This window comes from Equus caballus, chromosome 24 (assembly GCF_041296265.1).
Source record: "Equus caballus isolate H_3958 breed thoroughbred chromosome 24, TB-T2T, whole genome shotgun sequence".
NCBI lineage: Eukaryota > Metazoa > Chordata > Mammalia > Perissodactyla > Equidae > Equus > Equus caballus.
The window spans coordinates 44916193-44938158 of record NC_091707.1 but is presented as its reverse complement, the minus strand read 5'-3'; the positions used below and the strand labels follow the sequence as shown (position 1 = coordinate 44938158).

Here is a 21966-nt window from a genome sequence, read left to right as displayed (position 1 = left end):
TTTTCCTAAGGGCTAAAATTTAACATAGAGAAACTTACAAGGGAAGAAGATGCAGCTCCTAGTCACGAAACATGTTCATCAGCCCGATGCTTTAATTACAACCTCTTTGGAGTTCAAAGTATGATGTCTTCGTTAATCCCCAATCAGAGGTTTGAGTTACCAAATTAAGTCTGCAGGATTTATGCACACAGAGTTCGCTACTGAGCAGTATGATATATGACACCCTCTGCCCTTTAGCTGCTGATACGTTTCCAGCTTTTCCAAGCCAAAAGCAGAGCCCAAGATTAGAGCAACATGTATTTCAGGGTGTGTTTCTGCAGATGCTGGTTGGGACATGAAAACAAATGTCGGAGTGATTAAATGGTGAGAACAAAGTGGAAACTTCACCAGGGAAAGAAAACCTTTCTGGTACGAGAAGTTTAAGTTAACTTTAATGCTTAACCCTATCAGTTTTACCGCTGAGTGGGTATACACAGGGTGTGCGGGGCGGGGGGCGGGACCACTTCACCAAACGACATGGAAACCTCTCTGCAGTTCTTTTGAAAAAAGGACTTGGAGGTGTCTTGGGGATGGGGAAGATATTGGAAGATGGGGATTGCTTCTGGACTTCGGGGAGAAATAATGACACCGAACGGAAACAATCCAAGGCAGACTGACGAGTTCATTCTGGTATGCGTGAATTCAAAGAAGATCCTAATCAGATCTGTCCTCCTCCCCCTTCTGTTTGCCGAAGCAGCACCAGGCAGGATTCCCCAAGCCGCTTCATCACTCCCCACGATTCGCTGTCCAGGACATCCTCCCGCCTCACCCCGGAATCCGCGTTCAACCCTTCTCTGGCTGGGCTGGTCGTGGCCAGCCACTCCGAGACTCCCCACGGGGCAGACAGCATCCTCTTCGGTCTCACACCCATCCCGGGCTGCGGCGTGGGGAGTGGGTAAACAAGCCACCAACTCGTGGAAAACTTCCCCGCCAGAGATGACTGAGGTTTTCGGGCTTCCCCAGCCCTCCCGCCCGGGGCCACATGGCATTCCTTAAAGTGGCGCCGCAACTATTGCGGCTTCTGAGCTGCAGAGACCCGGGCGACGAGCAGCAACGCTTCCCTGGCAAGGAACAGAGCCTTTTAGCACCGAATGCGCCCAGGACGCGGCCGCCGCCAGCCCGGGGTGGCTGGCGGGGCACGGCGAGTGCAGGCAGACTTTGCGCCACGATGCTTTGTTTTCCTGCCGCAGGAGCCGGAGGCGGTCTCTTCACACCAGACTTAACCCGCCCGCAGCAATAGCCATGGAAGTTGCGGCGGCACAGAGCGAGAGGGCACCGCTCGGCGCGGCATCTTTTTTGGATGTTTTTTCTCTACACAGATCACTTCTTTCCTCCTTCTTCGGGTAAGTGGAATCTAGTCTGTAATAATGAAGGCGTAGAATGGAAGGTGATGAAGGGGGCTGCAGAAGCACAAAGGGTTAACGTGCGAAGTTGTTTTTCTTGGGAGAGGGGCTCGCCTCCCGGGTCCCCCTCCATTGGCCCCCTTCCCCTCCCCCAAATACGCAGTTTAGGAGTTGGACTTGATTTCAGGCACGTTAGGGGAGGGGGAGCTGGGATTAATTAATTAGTTAATTAATCAATTAATTAAGTTTTTGGCGGATTTTTACCCCCCATAAACTTGTCTTTGTCCACAATCCGGGAAGGGTGAATGAAACTGGAGGTGAGAGAAAGCCCCAGAGGATGGTGAGGGGGGAGGGAGGAAGCGCCCAGTGATTTAGCAGAGAGATGATCCTAAGGGCCAATGACTGGAGTAAGTCTTTAATCCACACTGGGAACCTTAGACCCCTGATCCTGCCCCCTCACCCCATTAGATCCATCCCAAACAACCCCAGCCCCCAAGTAATCGTCCTGCTGATGATTTTCTGGGGGAAGGTTCTCCAGGGGCCAAAATAACTTCTGAGGAAAACCTGCCAACTGTCTTGTACCCAAGGGATGCTCAATACTTGTTTGTTGATTGGGTGAATGATGCACCCTAAGGCTGCATTTTGTGTCACAGGAATTTGCCTTGGACTGTGAACTAATTCCCTGATGCAGACCCCAGGGCACCAGGTTAGTCCCATACATTTTGCAAAGGAGGAGGGGCTAGAGTCTTAGCTAATATAGTATTTAGATCTTCGTTACCCAAAAGAACCCATCCAACAGCTTCAGAGTCAGATTCATGGGTCCAGGGACCAGATGAGCTTACTCGGATTTGAATTTCTGTGTTGTGACCTTGGCCCTGTTCCTTTCTCTCTCTGAGCCTTGATCTTCTCATCTGTAAAATGAGGCCAGTTAGAGCCTCCTCAAAGTGATGTAGGGAAGATGAATGGAGAGAAAGAAGTATGAGAAGGTGAAGGGGCCTTCAATAAATGTCAGTCTTGCCTCCCCATCCTCAGAGGAGTCAGGAGAGAGTATGTTTCTCTGTGGTCACCTTGCCAACTCTGATGCAGGTGAAAACATTGCATTGCAGTGACAGGGCTGGAGCCCTTCTGCCCTTGAGCAGTTAAGGAGGAGAGGACAGAGTAAGGCTCCGAAGGCTTAGAAGCAGCTCCCTTTGGGTTTTGGAGAATAATTTACATACATACCGGTGTGTCTAGGGGCATGGATGGGGAAGTAGAAATTCTCTGTTTGTCTCATTCCATGTCTCATCCATCCTCTCAATCTTCTAGTAGAGGGAAGCAAAGTGTGGAAGCAGAGTCCCAGAGAAGGTGTCTCTGAAGCACCTGGGGAACCTGCGCCTGCCTACAGGGCTGAGGAGTCGGAACAGCGCCATCCGATTGGCACCAGTTTTTGCTTGAACAAGGTCTGCAGAGAACTCAGGGCTCTAGTCCCAGCAGCCTGTAGGGTCAGTGACAAAGCACTTACCAAGGCTTCCCACAGATGACAGCAGACCTCCATGGATCTTCCCTGGGACTCAGAAACCTACAAGTGACAGTAGGGGATTGATGATAAGAAAGATGCTGCTGACACAGGCCTCCTCAGAAGCCTCAAGGTGCCCTGGAGCGGCGTGCAATTCAGAGAGGAACTGCTAGTGGAGGGGTTTAGGGCCATGGCAGGCAGGCTGAGGGCTGGGCTGGGCAGTCGCTTTCTCTTTCTTAAGTAAAGGCAACGACGATCTAACTCGACCTCATGGCACGAGACAGTAAGCCCCATGAAGGCAAGGTCCAGTCCGTCTTACTCTTTGCCACATCACTGGCACTTGGCACAGTGATGGCACATAGAAGGGGTCAAGATATTTGTGGAGTGGACAGTAACAAACTGCTTTTTGTCCAACAGTGCTTTATGCAATTCACGTCTTCACTTAGCAAGTATTTTTTGAGCATCTACTATAGGCGAGCCTCCGTTGCTAGGCAACCGAAGTAATTGGTAAACATTATTCATATTGGTACTTCGAGTGGCCCATTCAAGAGCATCTAAGCACCACCAGGTTCTTCTGGAGACTGAGGCCTCACCGCAAGCCCCTGTGCGGCTTCAGGCGGGGGCAGTGACAGCGGGGGTAGGGGGAAATGCTCCAGGTTTAGCCTCTTTCCGGGAACATGTCCGGGGGCCCTTCGCACATGCCCCTGCTAGGCCCTGGGGCTCCCAAGGCGGCCGCTTCCCGGAGCCGCCAGGTTTTGGCAGGTCCGCTTTCTTCCGGGGCCGCCGCGCCTCTCTCCCGCCTCCTCCCGGGCCTCAGCGGCCCCAGCCGGGCTGCAGGTAGCTGGGGAAGGGACCGGGCTGTGCCTGGGGAGCGAGCTTCCCCTGGCGGGGAGAGCGCGGCCGACGCGGAGCGGTCCCAGAACAAAAGGCTCATGGCTGGCACCGGCCTCGAAGTGCGCTGGGGACGTGGGTTCGGGGCTCAGGCGGGAGAACCAGGCGCGGGAGGAGAGCGGAGCGAAAAAATGAAGTGAGAAAAGAAGTGGGGGGTGCGCCTAGAGTGGAAGCGGTGACAAGAGGTTCCCCCCGAGGCAGAGGTCTGCGGTGGGGCGCCGCGGCCCTTCCTCCGCCTCCTGCAGCGCCTGCCAGGCAGCCAAGCGTGTCTCCGGCTGCAACTCCACCGAGCGCGCCGCGGCCGCCTCCACGCCCGCCTGCCGGCCGGCCGGCCGAGCCAGTAAGTAGCGCGCGCCTGCCGCCCGCTCCTGGCCCCGCCGCGGCGGCCCGGTCGCCGCGCCCGCCGCCTCCCGCCGCCCCGCGGGCAAGTCCGCAGCCGGCCACTGCCCCAGGCCGGGCGCCGAGGGCTGAGCGCACCTCCCTGGGCCGGCACCTCCACCCGCCGCGCGCCCTCCCGCCGTGGCGCGGCTTCTGCGGCGCGCCACGGGAAGGGTCGCCCTCGCCGCGCGCTCCCCGAGCGCCGCGCCACCCCGACGTCCAATGGCTTTCGGGGGGTGGGGAGTGGGGGGCGTCGCCCGGGGGCGAGGAGCCGGGGCCGGGGTGGGGCGTGTGAGCTCTGCGCGGCCGAGCGGGGCTGACGTGCCCGCCCGAGCGCGCGCCCGGGCGAGTGTGTGCCAGTGTGTGTGCGGGAGTGTGTGCGCCCACGCCTTCGGGGGCTGGAGTGACACTGCAGTGGGCTTCTCCCTCGCGCCGGCCGTCTGGCTGCTCAGCCCCCAACCTGCCAGCGCCGCATTTGAGAAGGGCTTGGCTCTTCGTCTTCCCGAGCCTCCCTTTCCATCTACCCTTCACCGATCTTACTTTTCCTTTTACCCAGGGGCCGGCTGCCGGCCACCCCTCAACCGGTGCAAACACCCAGGCCGTCTCCAGTGCTCTCCCAAGCCAGTATTTTCCACTTGTCTTTCTCTGGGGCTTCTCCACGAGCCAGTCCAGGGCTCCCCCATCCTTGGAAATTGTTTTGTTGGACTGCTGTACCAAGGCGTGTAAAGCTTGAGGACTTTATTATTATTTTGATTCTTTTCGTTTCCTCCCCTTCTGGGCAACGGAGCAATGAAATTTCCAATCGAGACTCCAAGAAAACAGGTGAACTGGGATCCTAAAGGTTGGTATTTCCTACTTTGGCCGCCCTCGCTCTGCCTCCTCCTGCGTGTGCGCGCTTCCAGGAGTGGAAGCACCCTTGCTCCTGGCAGCGTGTATCCTGTGGCTGGAAAATGCGCCTAGGAACTGCAGCGGGGGTGGGAGGAGGGCGGGGGCAGCGTGGATTCCAAACCTAGATAGTGCCTGTCATTATCACATGGTCATTGTCCCTCCTGGATGGTTTCAAAATCTATTTAAAGATACACCAAGCCGGTTGTTTGGCTTGAAATTGCACCAAGTGTCGGTATTTGCTTTTTGACTTTGTGTGTGTGACAGTGTGTGTGTGTGTCCTTTGTTTCTGGTGATCTTTGTCTCTCTGGCAGATGGGTGGGGTGCCTCCCCCTGGACCTGGAGCTGCGCCGCCTGCCCCACGTGTCCTCAGTGGGAAAGGTTTCCTGGCAGCAAGAGGGCTTGGGTCTGCAGCAGCGGTCCCTGGAGGTGGCCCTTCTCGTAGGGCTTGCGGAATAATGGAGCCCACGGGGCCTTCCTAGTCTTCGCTCAGTCTTATTACCAAACCAGGCAGCTAGTTTGGCTCAGCTCGGAGTAGAAGGGGGAGGGGGAGTGGTTTGTGAGAAAGGTGGGGCTGGCAAGGGCTGGGGAGGGGGCGCGCAGTGTGCCCGCGCGAGCAGTAGTGTCGTGTACAAGCTCTTACGAATATTGGATAATGTTTCCTCAGCGCAAAAGGGAACGATTAAGACAGATTTCTATGTGCCCAGCATCGGCCACCGTGTCTGTAATTAGCATGCAGATGTTAAGGCGCCTCCTGAGTGATCATTGTGGGAGCAGAACAAGTTGAAACCGCGTGTCCAGTTTTGACAAGAATGCTCTTTAACATTTCTCTTAGCTCATCTGAAGGCGGAGTCTGGCTAGGCGATGCCTCCGTGTGTATTGGGGTTGAAATGTGTTTATTTGATATATGTGTGTGTGCTTAGTGTGCTTTCCGAGTGCATTTCTTTTCTCCAGACTGGAAAAGAGGAAACCTACTCATTTGTTGAGTCAGGGTCTTATGAATTCACTGGCTATTGAAGAGACAGTGAAGAGGTATTACCTATTTTCAACACTGAGGCTGTTATACCATAAATACAACCCAAACCTTCTATTTTGTCTCCATCTCTGAAAATAGGGAAGTGTACTTTGGGGTTTTTTTTAGATCCCAGCAAAACATATTTATCGAATGCCAACTACACAGCAAGTGCTGTCCCAGGCACTGGAGATACAGTCAGGGTAGCGCAGGCAGAAGCTCTGCCTTCTTGGAGTTTACAGTGAGGGAGACAGACCTAAATCAGCCATTGCACAGAGGAATGCAGAATTACAAGTTTTCATATGTTCCGTAAAGGAGAGCATCACGGTTTTAAGAAAAGTGTCTGATAGAAGAGATTGACAAGGACCAAGGGAAGTGGGTGGTCAGGGAAGGTAATCAGACACTTGTACTGAGACCTGTAGGGATTAATTGGCTAATAAAGAGGGGAACTGTTGCAAAAGAGAGAATAGCAAATGCAAAGGCCCTGAGGCAGAAGGAACATGTTTATTGGAGGAACTGAAAGGAAGTTTCCATGGCTGGAGCAGAGAGCAAGGAAGCATGGGTTCTGAGATGTGACTGGGGAATACACAGGGTCAGACCCCAAAGCCTCATGTTTTTGCAGGTAGGATGGGATTGTGGCGGGTGTGGGGTGGGGTAGGGGGGAGAGTAGTTTTTATCTTAAGCCACTGAAGAGTTTCAAGTTGAGGAGTGAAATGATCTGAACTAAGTATCAAAACAAGCGCTGTGTGGTTCTTGTGGATGTGAGGGACCAGAAGTGATAGTGATGTGGACCAGGATGGTGGCCTTGGGGATGGCGAAGTGGATGGAGTAAGGAGCTATGGAGAACACGAAATCTATGAGCTTTCTGTGAATAAGGTGTGGAGGTGGAGTAGTTGGAACGACTGGGAAGGCAGCCAGGGCAGGACCAGTATTGAGAAAGCTCAGGAGTTCAGTCCAGGACTTGTAGAGCGGGAGATGTCCCTGAGTCATCCAAGAGGTGGGTCACGTGGTGGCTGTCTAAAGAGTCAGGTTGGTGTTTTCGAGGAGGTCTGACAGGGAGGGCTGTGGGGCTGATTTTGGTCCTTAAACTACATTTCTGTATGGTCATCCACCTAAGTATTTGTGTCACAGCGGTAAACACAGATGAATCTCACGTTTTACAGCCTGACACAGTGAAGAAGCGTGCAAGTAGCATCTATAGTCACAACGAAAGGTGCTAAAAATGAAAAGACTCCAGTAAAAATAACAACGTTCCCTGAGTAATCATGGCCTGCCAGCTGTTTTGTGTCTGTTATTTCACACAATTATTCTCACAATACTTATCTGACGGTGTAAGTGTTCTGGTCCCCATTTGACACTCGATTCCCATCAGGACCCATGGAGCTGCCTTCCTGTAAGGTGCTCTGACTTCAGGCAAGGTTGTTCCTGAAGTTGGGGGTGACCATACCTTTTCCTAGCTAAGGGGTGGAGGCAGGAGGAGAGTGGGGAGTGAGGGTGGCATGTCTCACACCTATATAGAACTATATGCCAGGCACCGTCTAGTGTGTCACATACATCAATTAAAACATTTACCATGATTATTTTAAAATCAGAAGATAAATTTATTTAATCTTTTCAACTTAATCTTAGGAGGAAGATAGAATCCTGATTTTACAGGTGAGGGAACTGAGGAACAGAGAGGTTGAGTAAATTGTCCAAGGTCATACAGCTAGTAAGTAGGTGGTGGGATTGGACTAAAAGTTGGGCCCTTAAACACTCTTCAGGTCTATCTCTTATGCTGTGGGACCTCTGGCTCTTGCCTGGTGAGGCTCCCAGAGCTCAGGGACTGGAGAAGCTTGTTGCGAGGAGGAAGAGAAGAAGAGAGGAGGGGGAGGAGGAGAGACTGGCAGAGGAGGAGGGTAGAGAGGGGGAGGAGGAGGAGGAGGAGGGAGAAGAGCCTTTCCCCGCCGTTCCTTTCTCCACTAACCCATCCAGCCAACTAGTGTCTGTCCTTCTACCTCTGGTGGGCCGGTCACTGGCCACTGGACAGACACTAGGTCTGTTCTTTGGAGGTCTGGGTTTGGCAGAGCGGAGATGACGGGAACCTAGCATTACAATAGGAAAGACGAGGGGCGGTCCCACGGGATGCAGGATTTGGGTCTTAACAGACTTGGCCTTTCAGGTGGAGGTGCTCCTCGATTGTGGAAGGATGTTGTCATTAGGATGTTTTGCTCACAGCCCTGTTAGCTGACAGTTTGACAGCACAAATGGAGGGTGGTTTGAGAACAGCTTGGTTTTGATTGCGCTTGGGTGAATTAAGCAAAGCACTGTCAAGAGGTTCAGGTGCAAAAATAAGACCTAACTGTAAAATGATTCTTCTCTGGCAAGCGGTGGCCTCCCTCCGTATTTGTAGAGCTAAACCTTCAATAAATAGAATTACTGCTTGACTGGGAGCTACGAGAAAGTTGAGGGGCCAAGTCTTGGCTTCCACAGCAGAACTTGTGTGCGTTCTAGATCACGGGGGTCGCTTGTGGATGATTTTCTGCTGAAAACTGGGATTGGCCTGCTGGTTTTATATATGTGAAGGGATTTTAAAAATCAGTAAGATCAGCAAACAATATTCCCACAGCTTGAGGCAAGCAGATCAATATGGTGTAAAAACCCCTGAATTTGGGGGCAAAAGAATTAGTTTCTAGAATGAGCTGTAGCGACAGTGAGCTGTGTGACTTGGGCCGCTCATTTAGCCTCTCTGGGCTTTACTTTTCTCCCATGTGCAAGGGGGCCATTGACATGGCCTCTTTAACTTTCTCTCTGCAATTGCCCCCTTGGTCTGACCTGTGGGCCACTTGGCTGCGTTTTGTTCCTCAAATGGATCAAACTTGTTTCTGTCTCAGGGCCTTTGCACTTGCACTATTGACTGCTTATAATGCTTGTTTGCATGGCTGTCTCCTTTCCATCCTTGGAATCTCAGCCTTAATGTCACTTCATTAGCAAGGACTTCCCTGTCCCATCTGGGATGTCTCCTCTCATTCCCCAGCCCTGCCACTTTCTATTACGTCACCTGCTCAGTTGTCTTCCTGGCTCTTGTCGCGATCTGAAACTATCTTCCTTACTCATGTGTCACGTTTGATGCCAGCCTCCCTGGCTAGCATGTGAGCTCCATGAGTGGGAACTTTCCCTGTCTTGGCCACTGTCATACCCCAGTGCCCTGGGAAGCGCCTGACACATAGTAGAGACTCGATAACCTTTTGCTGAATGAATGGATGGATGGTGGGATGCATCGGAGAGGATCTCTAAGGCTTCAAGCATGATGGAAATTTCAGGACTCCTTTAAGCTACCAATGGCAAAGTATGAATAAGGAAAAAGGAAGAATATCCCTAAATAATGGGGTGTTGCAAGGACACAGATATTCCCACTACCTTGCAGGCTCCCAGCTCTCTAAAACCTCCAGTAGCCTGTTTCCTTCTGTTCTCGCTTTCACCAGGAGCGAAAGGCTGAATGGTGGTGAGGTGTGGGCAGGGGTGTGGGCTGAGGTAGCCTGACAAAGACATGGTTGGTGTGCAGTTAATAATTTGCCTCATATTAGCCACTGTTATGTAGCTCTTTCTAGGTTTTTAAATTCACTTAAGAAGCAAAGCCACAGAGCTGGAGCTGGATTTTTTAAAAAGCCGCCTCTTTAGTTCATCCTTTAATGCACAATCTCAGAGAGGCCTGCGTCATACGTGTGTAGCGCCTTTCAGTTTACAGAACGCTTTTTACAAATTATCTCATTTGTTCTTTAAACAACCCTATTTTTGTAGAGATTGGAGTCTTAGCTATACTGGTGGGACTAGAAAGAGGAAATGACTTATTTGGGGGCTCAAGGCTGCAAACAGGCAGAGTTGGGGCCAGCCCAGGCCTTTTGATGCCTGTGTCCAGGACACTTTGCCCGAAGCTTTCCTTCCTTCCAGGGTTTTTGCCCATTCCACACTCTCCCATTCCTTCTTGTCCAAAAGTGTAGTCCGAGCTTTCTCAAAGAGATTTGGAGGATCATCAGTGAGTCCTTGATCAGTCGATCAGCGAGTCCTTCGTCAATGGCTGTTTTCAGCGGGTTGTGCTTGGACTGACCGGCACGTCATCCCGTGAGTTCAGTTGAAGACCCTTGGCCCCCACTGCTGCTCTCCTGGCTAAAAAGACATTTCGGTCTCTTGTGAATGTGAGAATGTGAGCCTGTGGGCCATGCTCAACTTGCAAGGTGGCTCGAATTCTATCTTTATTAATGTATTTCCAAACACACATTTGTATAGATTAGATTTTTCTGGGAAGAAAATAATCTATTTTTGATTTAATTTCCAACTTGCCGCAGATCAGCTTTCCAAATGGGATTAATAATGTGCCCAAATCACCACAATTATCCTAGAAAGTAAGGAAGAAAGATGTTCCAACAATTGTCTGAGCCAAGATTTGGTTCAGGCTTCTTTTCCAGCACTGTCCGAGGGAGCTTCATCATGCTTTTGCCAATCCCAGTGATCGCTGGGTAGAATCAAGACTGAGGAGGTTGACTTTGCTATCTCATCCCATTTCCAAAACATCTGTGCTTTGGCTCTGTATTAGTCTCCTCAGGCTGTCCTAACAAAATGCCATAGACAGGGGGCTTAACAGAAATTTATTTTCTCACAGTTCTGGTGTATGGAAGTCCAAGATCAAGGTGTTAGTAGGGTTGAGGTCTGGTGAGGGCTCTCCTCTTGGGTTACAGATGGCTGCCTTCTCGCTGTGCCCTCATATGATGGAGAAAGAGTGTTCTGGTGTCTCTTCCTCTTCTTAAAGGACACCAGCCCTATTGATTAGAGCCCTACCCTTATGACCTCATTTAACCTTAGTTACCTCCTACAGGCCCTATCTCCGATATAGTCACATTGGGATTAAAGTATTAACATGTGAATTTTGGGGGAACACAATTTAGTACGTAGCATGCTCTCTATGGACATCATCTTAAATCAGATTCATTTAAAAAGTACAATCCACATCTTGCCTCCAATTGGGAAACTTCAACCACAGCTGAGATGTGGTACAAAGTGTATCTAATATAGGCACAGAGCTAGGGGCTGCTGTTGGCAAGAAAAATGTTTTTTGAGGTGGTGGGTTCTTTCTACTTTCAGTCCATAGGAAATTGGAGAGTTTAATGATGAAATAGAATGAAGCCATTTTACTAATAGCCATTTAGGAGGTTTCAGTATGGACAGCTCCCTTGGCTGAAGGAGCAAGGTTAATAAAAGTGACAGTCTTTTGTTGTACTCAGATTCTTTTCTAAAGGGCACGTACTGGATGATTCAGACAAGTTAGAGTTGGTTAGGGACTCAGCTCTGCCTACCTAAATGTGGCACTAACACCATGTTGATTACACCCACTTGGCAGTTTTCCACTTTTGGGTTCTGGTCCTAGTGGCACTCTCAGTGGAGACTTTATGTGTGTCAGGCTCATTGCTGTTACCCAGAATGGAGAAACAAAAACCTCATATTTACTTTCTAGAACATTTATTTGTGTTTTACAGACACAGTTTGAGATTTTTTTTCTCCCTCGTAAGTGTCTGGAACTGTGTTCTATGGATTGAAAATGAAACCTGACTTTCTAATCCTTCATTTAAGGTTGGAGTAGGGGAGGGCCAGAATCATTGCCGGGGGATGGGGTGGTCATGCGGGCAGTTGCATCCTCTTCCTTCTCATTCCCAGAGCCAGAGAGGGATGGGCGTAAGAGGTTGTGTGGAGGGGTAGGTGGGCAGGATTTCAGGGGATTCTGTTTTCTATACTGCCAATAACTTTGGTTTCATTACTTCTCCTTGCTGTGGAGGGAACTTTGAAGCAGAGTGGAATGATGGCAAAACATAGAATTTAGTTTTATAGCTGCCGTACGTAAACCAAGTGATCACCAGGAACGTCACCTCCCTTAACCCTCCCTCCTTTCCTTGTTTCCTCCCATCCTTCCTTCCTTCCCCCCATTCCTACAGAGTTCTGTTCTCAATTGCTAGCTCTTCAGCAAAGGATCCTAATTTTTTTTTCATTCTACTACCCAATGTAGGGGTGGTAGTGATGTTTTCAGTTTAAAAAGAGATGTTTGAAGAGATAATGCGGATTTGCTCAAGTGAAGGAGAATCTGGAAGTCACAGTGACCTCTGCAGAATGGCCCCAAATGCCAATATTTGTAATGCAGACACACAAGCTAGCAACGATTGTACTACCAACAAAATGAGTTTCTTATATGTAAGCAGGCCTGAAGGTCTCCCAAATAATAACACATCAAATATTTTAGCAGGATAAAAGATAAATAGTATAACTTAGCAGATTTAATGTGATATGAGCCTGACAGTCTGAACAGAAATGCATGGTATCAGGTGTGATATTTGACAATTGAACACTCACTCAACTTTTGTCACATGAGACAAGAAAGCAGGCACCAGATGGTTAAGGAAAATTGTTGGGAGGAAAAGCTTGGACATGAAAAGATTCTATCCATTAACTTATTTTTTTCTCTGCAAATTTGGGACAATCTATTGTTACCTTTTTAAAACATGAACCAACCTGAGTCAGCTCCTGGATTCTATTGGTTGAGAATGTTGCTTTAGGCCAAAGCCATCAATTTCTCATGGTGGGATCTGAGGCTGTATGGAAGCTAGTTATGGTAAATCTGGTTCAGCATATACATGCTTAAAATAACCTGATAGGAGTAAACGCATGTTATGTTCATTTAATGTAGCCTCTGGGCAAATGCCACCCTTTGTACAGCAGAGGAGCTTAGGGTGGGAGAATCTGGGTTCTGTGATGGCTCTGCCACTCTTATGGAAAAGGAGAGAGTTGTGAGATGTTGACTGCTAAGGTCCCTTCATGCCCTGAGGGTCTTAGATAACCTGAGTCCCAATTTAAGCTATATCACTTACCGGGTGGCTGATTTGGGCAGGGGCTTCATTTCTCTGTGCCTTGGTCTCCTCATTGTAAGACAGAGATAATGCAGCCTGAACTTCCTTGGCTTGTTATGTGGATTAAATGAAGTGATATATACAAACTCTCAGAAGCATCCTGGAGCGTTATAAGGGCTGCATGAGTGGTACCTGCATTATGTTGTTATCGCGGTTGAAGGGACCCCTGTTCTGTGAAGTCAGGGATGCCTCCAGCTCCAGCCTCTTGAGAAGCATCTGTTTCATTCTCCAGATCATCTGAGAGGGTGGCCTGTTGCACAGCCCCCGCTTCCTGGGACTCTCTTAGACTCCCAGAATTCTTATCCCCGGTTTAAAAAACCTAGGCAGTTCTGATCAAAACAGAGAAAAGACCAAAGAAAAAACATAGCTGAATCACAATACTTGAGTCTGAGTTATTGTTCCACCCGTTTTATTAGCTGTGTGAACTTGGGCAGGTCACTTAAGTGTTATGAGCCTTAGTTTTCTCCTAGGTAAAATAAAGATCACAGTAACACCTGCTTCTCATTTGCTAAGATGATCAAATGAGATAATAAATGTGGACAAGTTTTATAAACTGTTAAGTTTTAGATCAGCATTTCCCAAAGTATGTTCCATGGGACACAAACTAGTCTCATCAAATGCTCTGAGAGAAAAAAATGGTTTCATGGTCAAGTCAGTTTGCAGAATGATGCGTGCTCATTCCTTTCTGGGGAGTCTTCGTGCCCATTAGCAGGCTATTAGTTAGGTATTGCTGTGTAACAAATAACCCCAACATTTAGTGAATACACCAATGATAAATGTTTATTTTCTCATGGTTTCTGTGGATCAAAAAATTCATAAATAGCTTAGCTGGGTGGTCTGACGAGGAGTCACTCACTGGTTGTGGTCACATGTTGGTTTGGGCTGCTGTCACCTGATGGCTTGAGTGGGGCTGGGGGATCTACTTCCAGGATGGCTCACTTATGTGACTTGCAAATTGCTGCTGGTTGTTGGGGAGGGGCCTCCTTTTCTGGCAGTGTGGACTTCTCCGGGGACTGCGTCAGTAGCCTCACAACACGGTGGCTGGCTTTCCCCAGAGCAAGCCATTCAAGAGAGAACAAGATGGAATCAAGTGCCTTTTCTGAACTAACCCCGGAAATCATATATTGTTACTACCACCACATTCTTTTATTTCCCCAGTTTTATTGAGATATAATTGACATAAAATATTGTATTAGTTTTAGTTGTACAAAACAATGGTTTGATATATTTATCTACTGTGAAATGATACCACAATAAGTTTAGTCAGTATGCATCACGTCACAGATACAATTTTTTTTCTTTGATGATAACTTTTAAGATCTACTCTCTTAGCAACTTTCAGATATGCAATACAGTATTGTTAACTATAGTTACCATGCTGTACATTACATCCCCAGGACTTATTTATCTTGTAATTGGAACTTTGTACCGTTTTGCCCATCCCCCTCATGCCTCTGGTAACCACCAATCTGTTCTGTTTCTATGAGTTCAGGTTTTTTTAGATTCCGCATATAAGTGAGATCATACAATATTTGTCTTTCTCTGTCTGATTTATTTCACTCAGCATAGTGCCCTCGAGGTCCATCCGTGTTGTTGCAGATGACAAGATTTACCACCACATTCTTTTCATGAGATGCGAGTCACTAAGTTTAGTCCACATCTGGGGAGGAGGGTGATTAAGCTCACTTTGGAAGGGAGGAGTGGCAAAGAATTTGAGGACGTATTTTAAAATCACCATCAGCACTTCTCCCTATTCTGTATTGAATACGTACTGAGTGCCAGGCACTGTGCTAACGTGCTTTGTAGTCATTATCTCATATAATGCTCTTTCTAGTCCAAATAAACAGGTAAAATTATTATCCCTGCTTTCTGAATGAGGAGGATGAGGCCTACAGAACTTCAGTCACTTGCTCAAAGTCACCTCGGAGCTCTGTGACTTGAACCAGGTCTGTCTGTTGTGCCGGAGTTCTTGTATACCTTGTATGCCTCCCTGATAACCCTGCAGTCCGGAAACCTATTGATTTTGTGTCACCCTGCGTTTCCACTTACCCACGGAACTACCCTTCACTGAACTCCGTTCACCCCTGCTTTCACCCACTGCTCGAAATGGTGTTTTAGAAAGACAGTGATTATGATGAAGATTTATACGGAATATGAACATACAAGCTTATAACAGACTCTGATATACCTGCCAGTCCAAAGAAGATTATTCAGAAACAAAAATCATCTATTTAGGGGCTGGCCTGGTGGCATAGTGGTTAGGTTTGTGCACTCTGCTTTGGGGTTCACGGGTTTGGATCCCGAGCATGGACTGAGCACCGCTTGTCAAGCCACTCTGTGGTGGCATCCCGCATAAAATAGAGGAAAATTGGCACAGATGTTAGCTCAGTGACAGTCTTCCTCACACACATACATACAAATCGTCCATTGAGCCTGTCTTGTGCGAGCACCATGCTATATGTATATCTGTAAAACATTCACCAAAAAATCACCATGTAAAAAATATACCCTATTTCTTCTTGCTGTGAAACCAGAGGTTGAGTGTGACACCTTGTGGAGCCACCTCTTTTACAGATGCCTTTTCTTTTACAACTCCCTTCCTTTGAGGGAGGATTCAGTGACTGAAACCCACCTTCTAAATAAAGCCTGAGGAACAGGGCATCCTGCAGGCCCAGCAGTAGAAGTGTCAGGGAACGGGGTGTCTGGTGTGTGTCTGTAGCAGACCTCACTCGTGTCTGTGTAGTGTGACTGAAACACGAGTCAGAATGCAGCGAAGATGGCAGGGACGGTGTGCCAGGGGGTGACGGGCACACACAGGGAAAAGCCACTGGTGGAGGAGTGTTAGCACTCCCTGTCCTATTTCAAGTAAACATTTTTTTTTGACTATCTTGTTGCTTTTTTTGCACGTTCTTGAAGAGAAAATGATTTCCAGGGAGCAGGATGCGTTTGATGCCTTAGACATTCCCATGTTTCCAAACATTGCACACCTGGCTTGTTTCTGAGGTAATTTTATATCCTGAGGAAAGTTTTGGGGCTTCTGTGTCCTGGGCATAGGAGAGTGAGTACAGCTTCTTTGCAATGCCACCATGGGCTTTGTTGATTATGTCACTTCCCTCACAGAATGGAAAGAGAGGCCCCAGGACAGGGTGAGAGCCGGTGAATGAGGCTGCCTGAGGCCCTGGCACATTCCAGAGCCAACTCTCATGGCGGCTGTAACCATGGTAACCACAGGCTGAACAATTCTCAGGATGTGGATATGCTATTGTACCCATGTTCGAGTTCTGTTGTTTTCCCCTCTATTCCTTCACCCAGGAACTACCCTTCCCCCACTCGCTCCCTCCCTGCCCCTACAGTGAGTGACTTTCAGGGTGATTCTACACTGGTGATTTAATTTCCAACTAACTCTTCACTTCCTGAGGCCCCATTTTCAATTCCTAGACCTACCACTGGTTCATTATCACCCAGACTGAGCTACATGTGCATCATTTCCTCAGTGTTTCCATTTTTACTGTGAAAAATTGGTTATAAGTCATGTAGTGAACATATTCTGGATTTATGGTGGCTGTGCATAACGATGGGGGCTCCTGTCTCTCATTGTTTTGAATAACACTCCTTCACTTACCATCTGGTTTAGATCTGGAGATTTTGTTGGATGTGTTATAAAGGAACAGAGAAAGCCAGTGAGGCACGGTAAGGAGCACTGGGGCTCTGGGCAGGAAACCTGCATTTGGTCCTGGCTGGAGAGTGAGGTGTGGCCTCGTGGCATGAGAGTGGGGAGGTGGATGGCAGCCAGATTATGCAGGGGGTAGTAGGTCATATGAAGGAGTTTTGACTTTTTTCAGAGAATAATAGGAAAGCACTGAATGATTTGAAGTAGGAGGGATGACAATCGGATTTGTATTTTACAGATTATTTAAATCACTCGTATATTGAATGATGGATTCAGCAAATCTTTGTGGAGGATACTTACTTTGTGCCAGGCATGGTGCTGGGTGTAAGACTCACCTGGGGGACTCTGTGTCTTCTTGTAGAAATCACAGCAATTTTTAAAAAACATTTAGGCAGAAAAAAGCTTTTCTTGGCATCTTTGATTTACAATGACCAATTCCACACTTCTGGTTGCAAATGGGATGTGGATCTTAAAGCAATGGCCACTACATTTTCAATTTCTGTTAATTAAAATGATCTTTTTCCTGACTGTCCCATGGCCCTTGATTCTGTGGTAATTTACATATCTGGAGTCAACGAAACAATAAACCAAAAACCGTGGCGCGCCCTTGTTTTCATGTACTTCAAACGCCTTTCAGAAGCATTTCACTATCAGTCCAGTGTAATGGCCTAATAAAAATTGCAAATGTCCCCTCCATACCCGCTGTCACTTTGTTCCTGGAGTTTTGGGAGGTATTGTGACACTGGGCTGTTCCTTCTTTTGACTATAATGGGGCTCCCTGCTAGTCGAGTCCTTGTGGCCTTAGCTTGGAAGGCCTCCCAAAAGCCTGAATTAATGAGAGACTGTGAGTGCTGGTCCGTTTCTCCAGCAGAGAGAGAACACAGCTTCTATAGGAGCATGAATGCCTGCTCATCGGGCAATAATGTTTGCATTCAGTCTTAGTTCTAAAGGCAGATGGAGCTGCCAGCCAAAGGGGGTGGGATTTGAGGAGCCCTATAAGTCCCTGTCTACAACGGACCCACACCACTCCTTCCAGTGACTATCAGATTGCCTAAAATCAATTACTCTATTCATAGGCAGCCTTTCGTTCATCCATGTGGTTATTCCGTAAACATTTATTGAGTGAGTGCCCGCAGAAATGGGACTAGGCACCAGACACAGAAAGATGAAAAAGACCTGTGGCTTTATACCCAGAAATGTCACAGTCTAACCATTGAGATAGATGCATAATCAAGCATTATGGAATACCACGATAAGTGCATTGATAGAGATATGGATGAAAACATCATCTCCAGGACACATCTTGTTAAAATGCAAATATATTTCCTCATGATAACATATGAACTCTCAATTACCGATTGGTCCAGCCAAATTAATCAAGTTTCTATGAGAGAGCTGGGCCAAGAGGGAATGGAACACAGGAATGTATTGATAGGTGGGTATAAAGTGGGGAAGGGAAAAACCAGGAGCATGAGACAGGCTTTGGAGAGGAGCCATGCAGGGAGCAGGCTGAGGGCCCTGGACACTGACGGGAGTGTGTGATGGGGGTGGGTGGGATGGAGGTGCCGAAGGTGCAAGCAGAGGGCAGAAGGTATGGGCGTGGGGAGAAGGGCACTGAAGGCAAAGTTTCACTTGTGCAAATGTTGTCCAGTTCACATTATACTCACTTTGGAAACTGGAAGGGACTTTTGAAACATCTAAGCCCTCTGAGGCTTCTCAAAGGACAACACTGAAGTCTGGAGAAGTCACGTGACTTGCCCTTGCCCAGACGGCAAAGAGGACAAAGCACATCTTTGCACCCTTATTGGCTAGCCTCCATTCTTCAACATTGCCTCACATGGCGAAGCCAAGAAGTGCCTGGGCCTTTTTAATCTTCCCCTTCCTTTGGGAAGAAGAATTAAGGAAGAGCTCTTCTAGAGGCTGGAGCATATTGGTTCTGAGATTCCAAGCTAAATTCTCCACGAGTCTATAGCAATAGCAAGTACGGATGTGAGTGTACATTCAGCCTCTTGGAGAAGACGTCCATTCATTTACTCGTGAATATTTACTCAGTGACCTTCTTTGTGTCTGGCGCTGTTCTGGGCCTGGAGGCACAGAGACGAAGAGCACAAAGTCCCCGCTGTCCTGAAACTCACCACCTGGCCAGAGCTCAGCCTCCTTACAGACACTCAGGTCAACTTGCTCTGCATTTTAAAAATCTCCTTCAGGCACACGTTTGACAAGGAAAGGGGTTTAAAAAATGTTTTAAATAAGGATGAAAATGAGGCCATTCTGCTGTTACATTGCTCTGCTAAAAATGTTTAGTTTGGTAACTTAGTGGGGAATGAGTGTTGATCCTGCTGAAGCCAGCAACATTCTGTTAGAAAACTCAATGATTTCAAAGAACTGCCTCCGAACTGCCTAGTTTGTATTGAAATTTCATTAAGAACCTTTGTTAATTAGGACTCTGGCTTGTGCGTGTATCACTGGGACGTGATGAGAGTTTGAGTGTCCCCGTGATGATGACATGTAAATTAATCTCCGCGGAACTGCAAGAGGCTGAAATGAGAGGCGCTTAAATATTCTCTCTCTCTCTAGCGGATGGGGACTTTTTGCTACACATGATATCCAAAGTGTCTAAATTTACATGTTTTCTGAATAGGGGGAAATTGGGGCTTCTGTTTCTTATGAGCCTGGCAGTCTCTTGGCTACATCTGGATGTGGGGGCAGGTGGAAGCCAACAGAGAATCCAGGATGCCAGCCTGGGCCACGAGGGCTTAAGGAGGCAGCAGCTACTTGGACTGGTCGAGATGTCCACTTCAAATCCAGGGGGCAGTGAGAGTCTTACCTGGAATTTGAGGCAGGGTTGGGGTGAAGCCGCACTTCCACTGCCAGGATTCTCAGCTGAGTGGCCACGAGAGACCTGTAGCAGCCATTCTGCCAGCAGCTACCAGAGGTTTCTGCTCTATTTTAAACCGGTCCTACCGATCGAGGGAGCCCTGCCTGGTGGTGCTGAGGATGGTAAATATCATGCTGCTGCTGGAGCTAAGGAGTGTGTGATGAGAAAGTGTGCGAGGGCTCAGATTTGGCCCCCAGCTCTGCCGCTTCCAAGCTGCTGGTCCTGGGTGCTAACTTGCCTCTTTGTGTTCCCCCACCTGAGAACCAGAAATGATCATAGTACCCATCCCCCAGGGATTGTGAGATTTAAATGAGATAGTGCACACAAAGAGCCTGGCATTTAGGAGGCGCCTAATAAATGATGATGAGGATGATGTTACCGGTAACACCCGTTTGCTGAGGCTCTGCATCAGGCGCAGTTCTCAGTGCTACACACGTAAGGTATAATTTAGTCTTTACAGCAGCCTGAGTCACTTTGCCTATTTTTCCAGTTAATATCCTAATGTTTAGTCAAATGACCTAGATGCTCCTGGCTTCCAAAGAAGCTGCACATAGTGGAAGCTCCAAATCTGTTTTTTCAAAGTAGCAGCTTTATTAACATATAATTTACATAACGTAAAATTTACCCATCTAAAATGTACAGTTCAGGGTTTTTACTATATGCATAGTTGTGCAACCACTGCCACTATCTGATTTTACAAAATTTTCATCCCTCCAAAAGGAAACCCCATACCCATTAGCAGTCACTGCCCACTTTCCTCTATTCTCTCCCAGTGCCAGACAGCCACTAATCAACTTTGTTTCTCCGTGGATGTGTCTATTCTGGACATTTCATATGAATGGGATCATATAACATGTGGCTGTTTGTGATTGGCTTCTTTCACTTAGCATAATGTTTTCAAGGTTCACTCATGTTGTAGCATCCATATCTAATTTTGAATGAATGTCGGTCATCTGAGACAGATAGTTATTAGGTCCATTTTGAAGATGAGGAAACCAAAGCTGAGAGTGTGTGTAACTGCTCATGGCCATCTAGCTTGGAAGTGTGTGAGCTGGGTTTGCACCCAGGTCTGTGTTGGATCTTCCCATTCAATCACTGGCCTCTGATTGGGCCTCTGCATCATGCTGAGCACTATGTCTAGGTAGAGACATGTTTCCCACTAGGTGTGGATGCCCTGGGCCTCAGACCTGGCCCCTCCTCATTGCTGTGGTTGCGGGAGTCTCTCCTCCGAGGACTCTGATATTCTCCATCCACCTCATGGAGGGTATGGTTTCATGGCTGTGTGCCCACATGGTGGCTTCTGTGACTTGTGTTGGCTCATCTAGTTCTTTTGTCCATTTCTCAAGGGCTGTGACATGAACTTGGAAAGTTATAGAAATGAAAATGATGGCAGAAATGTGTTTCTGGGTTCAAAGCCTGGCAGTCCAGTCACCGATGTGGTGGTAGAAATATCATCTTTCTTGCCTCGTTTTCAATAGTGGGTTATAATTAACCACTCTGAAGCATAAGATGGCCCCCATCTCCCAGCCCCAGGACTTTCCCTGAGACACAAGATGGACTATACATTCCTCAGTTGCTGTGAGAGCCCTGGGGGTGGTGGGCAGAGGTGTCCATGGAAGGAAAAGGCCTGGCTGTTGGGGAGGGATGTGTGTCTTCCTTGTTCATCAAGGACATACCTAGTCTGTGATGGTGAGACCGTACATCCTATGAAGTGCCAGTATTCCCTCTGTTTTCCAAAAACTGCTTCTGTCCTGCTGTTCTCTCACATGCTATTCTAGGGGAAAAGCCCCATTTGATCATTAAAAATGCAAATGAGCTTTCCATCTTGCTTCTAGCAAAGAAGAGGGAAAATAACCTTCTGTGCTACAGCCCAGTTCCTTTAGAAACAACATTAAACCTTTACCTTGACTTAAAACTAGTGGGAATTGGTCTTAGAATTGGCTAATTAGCTGAAAGTACGTGAAGACCCCAGGACTTGGGTGGCAGGCATGTGCTTGTTCTGTAGATTTCTCCTGGAAGTGACCCCATTCCTGGTCTCAGTTTATGTGAGAGTTTCAGTGTCAGCTCCATATACTGTAGCAGACATGCTGGTGCTCATCCTTATCCTCCACTCTTACCACTTCAGTGCAAACTGGCTGACTTCCCATGGTTAATTCTTATGTTTTTGGCCTTTTTCTTGATTGAGCCTCCTTTTCTGCTCCCATGGAGGGCAGGAAGTGTCAGGGAATTAGCGCATCCCAAGAGCAGCCCTCGACCAATGACTGATGGGAGATGGTGTATAAATACCCCAGTTCCCTCAGCCTTGGATGGGATAAGTCAGGAATGCGTTTTGCATGGGGTCTCATTTCCCCAATGGGAAAAATTCCATTCTTCTACTGTGATACTTGATACTGCACCTTTTAGTGTTTTTTTTTTGCCTGCCTTCCAATCGCTGTGTCTCTTTTCC

The 21966-nt window shown here is 48.0% G+C and overlaps 1 protein-coding gene across 5 annotated transcripts in view; it reads left to right on the top strand.

Annotated features, from left to right (window-relative positions):
- Window positions 1–294: 294 nt before the first annotated feature.
- The window catches only part of KCNK10 (potassium two pore domain channel subfamily K member 10), a 147288-nt gene continuing 125616 nt past the window's right edge, over window positions 295–21966 (top strand). For 2 of the 5 annotated variants that reach the window (XR_011432033.1, XM_070249592.1), the window contains exon 1: window positions 3676–4108. Coding sequence is in view for 3 of the 5 variants with exons in the window: in XM_070249592.1 (XP_070105693.1) it covers window position 4108 (1 nt within the window). In the remaining 2 variants the exon portion in view is untranslated. Of the gene's footprint in view, window positions 1383–3675; window positions 4109–4425; window positions 4988–21966 lie in introns of those variants that run through there. The other 3 variants (XM_070249591.1, XM_023628223.2, XR_011432032.1) reach the window with 3 other exon arrangements.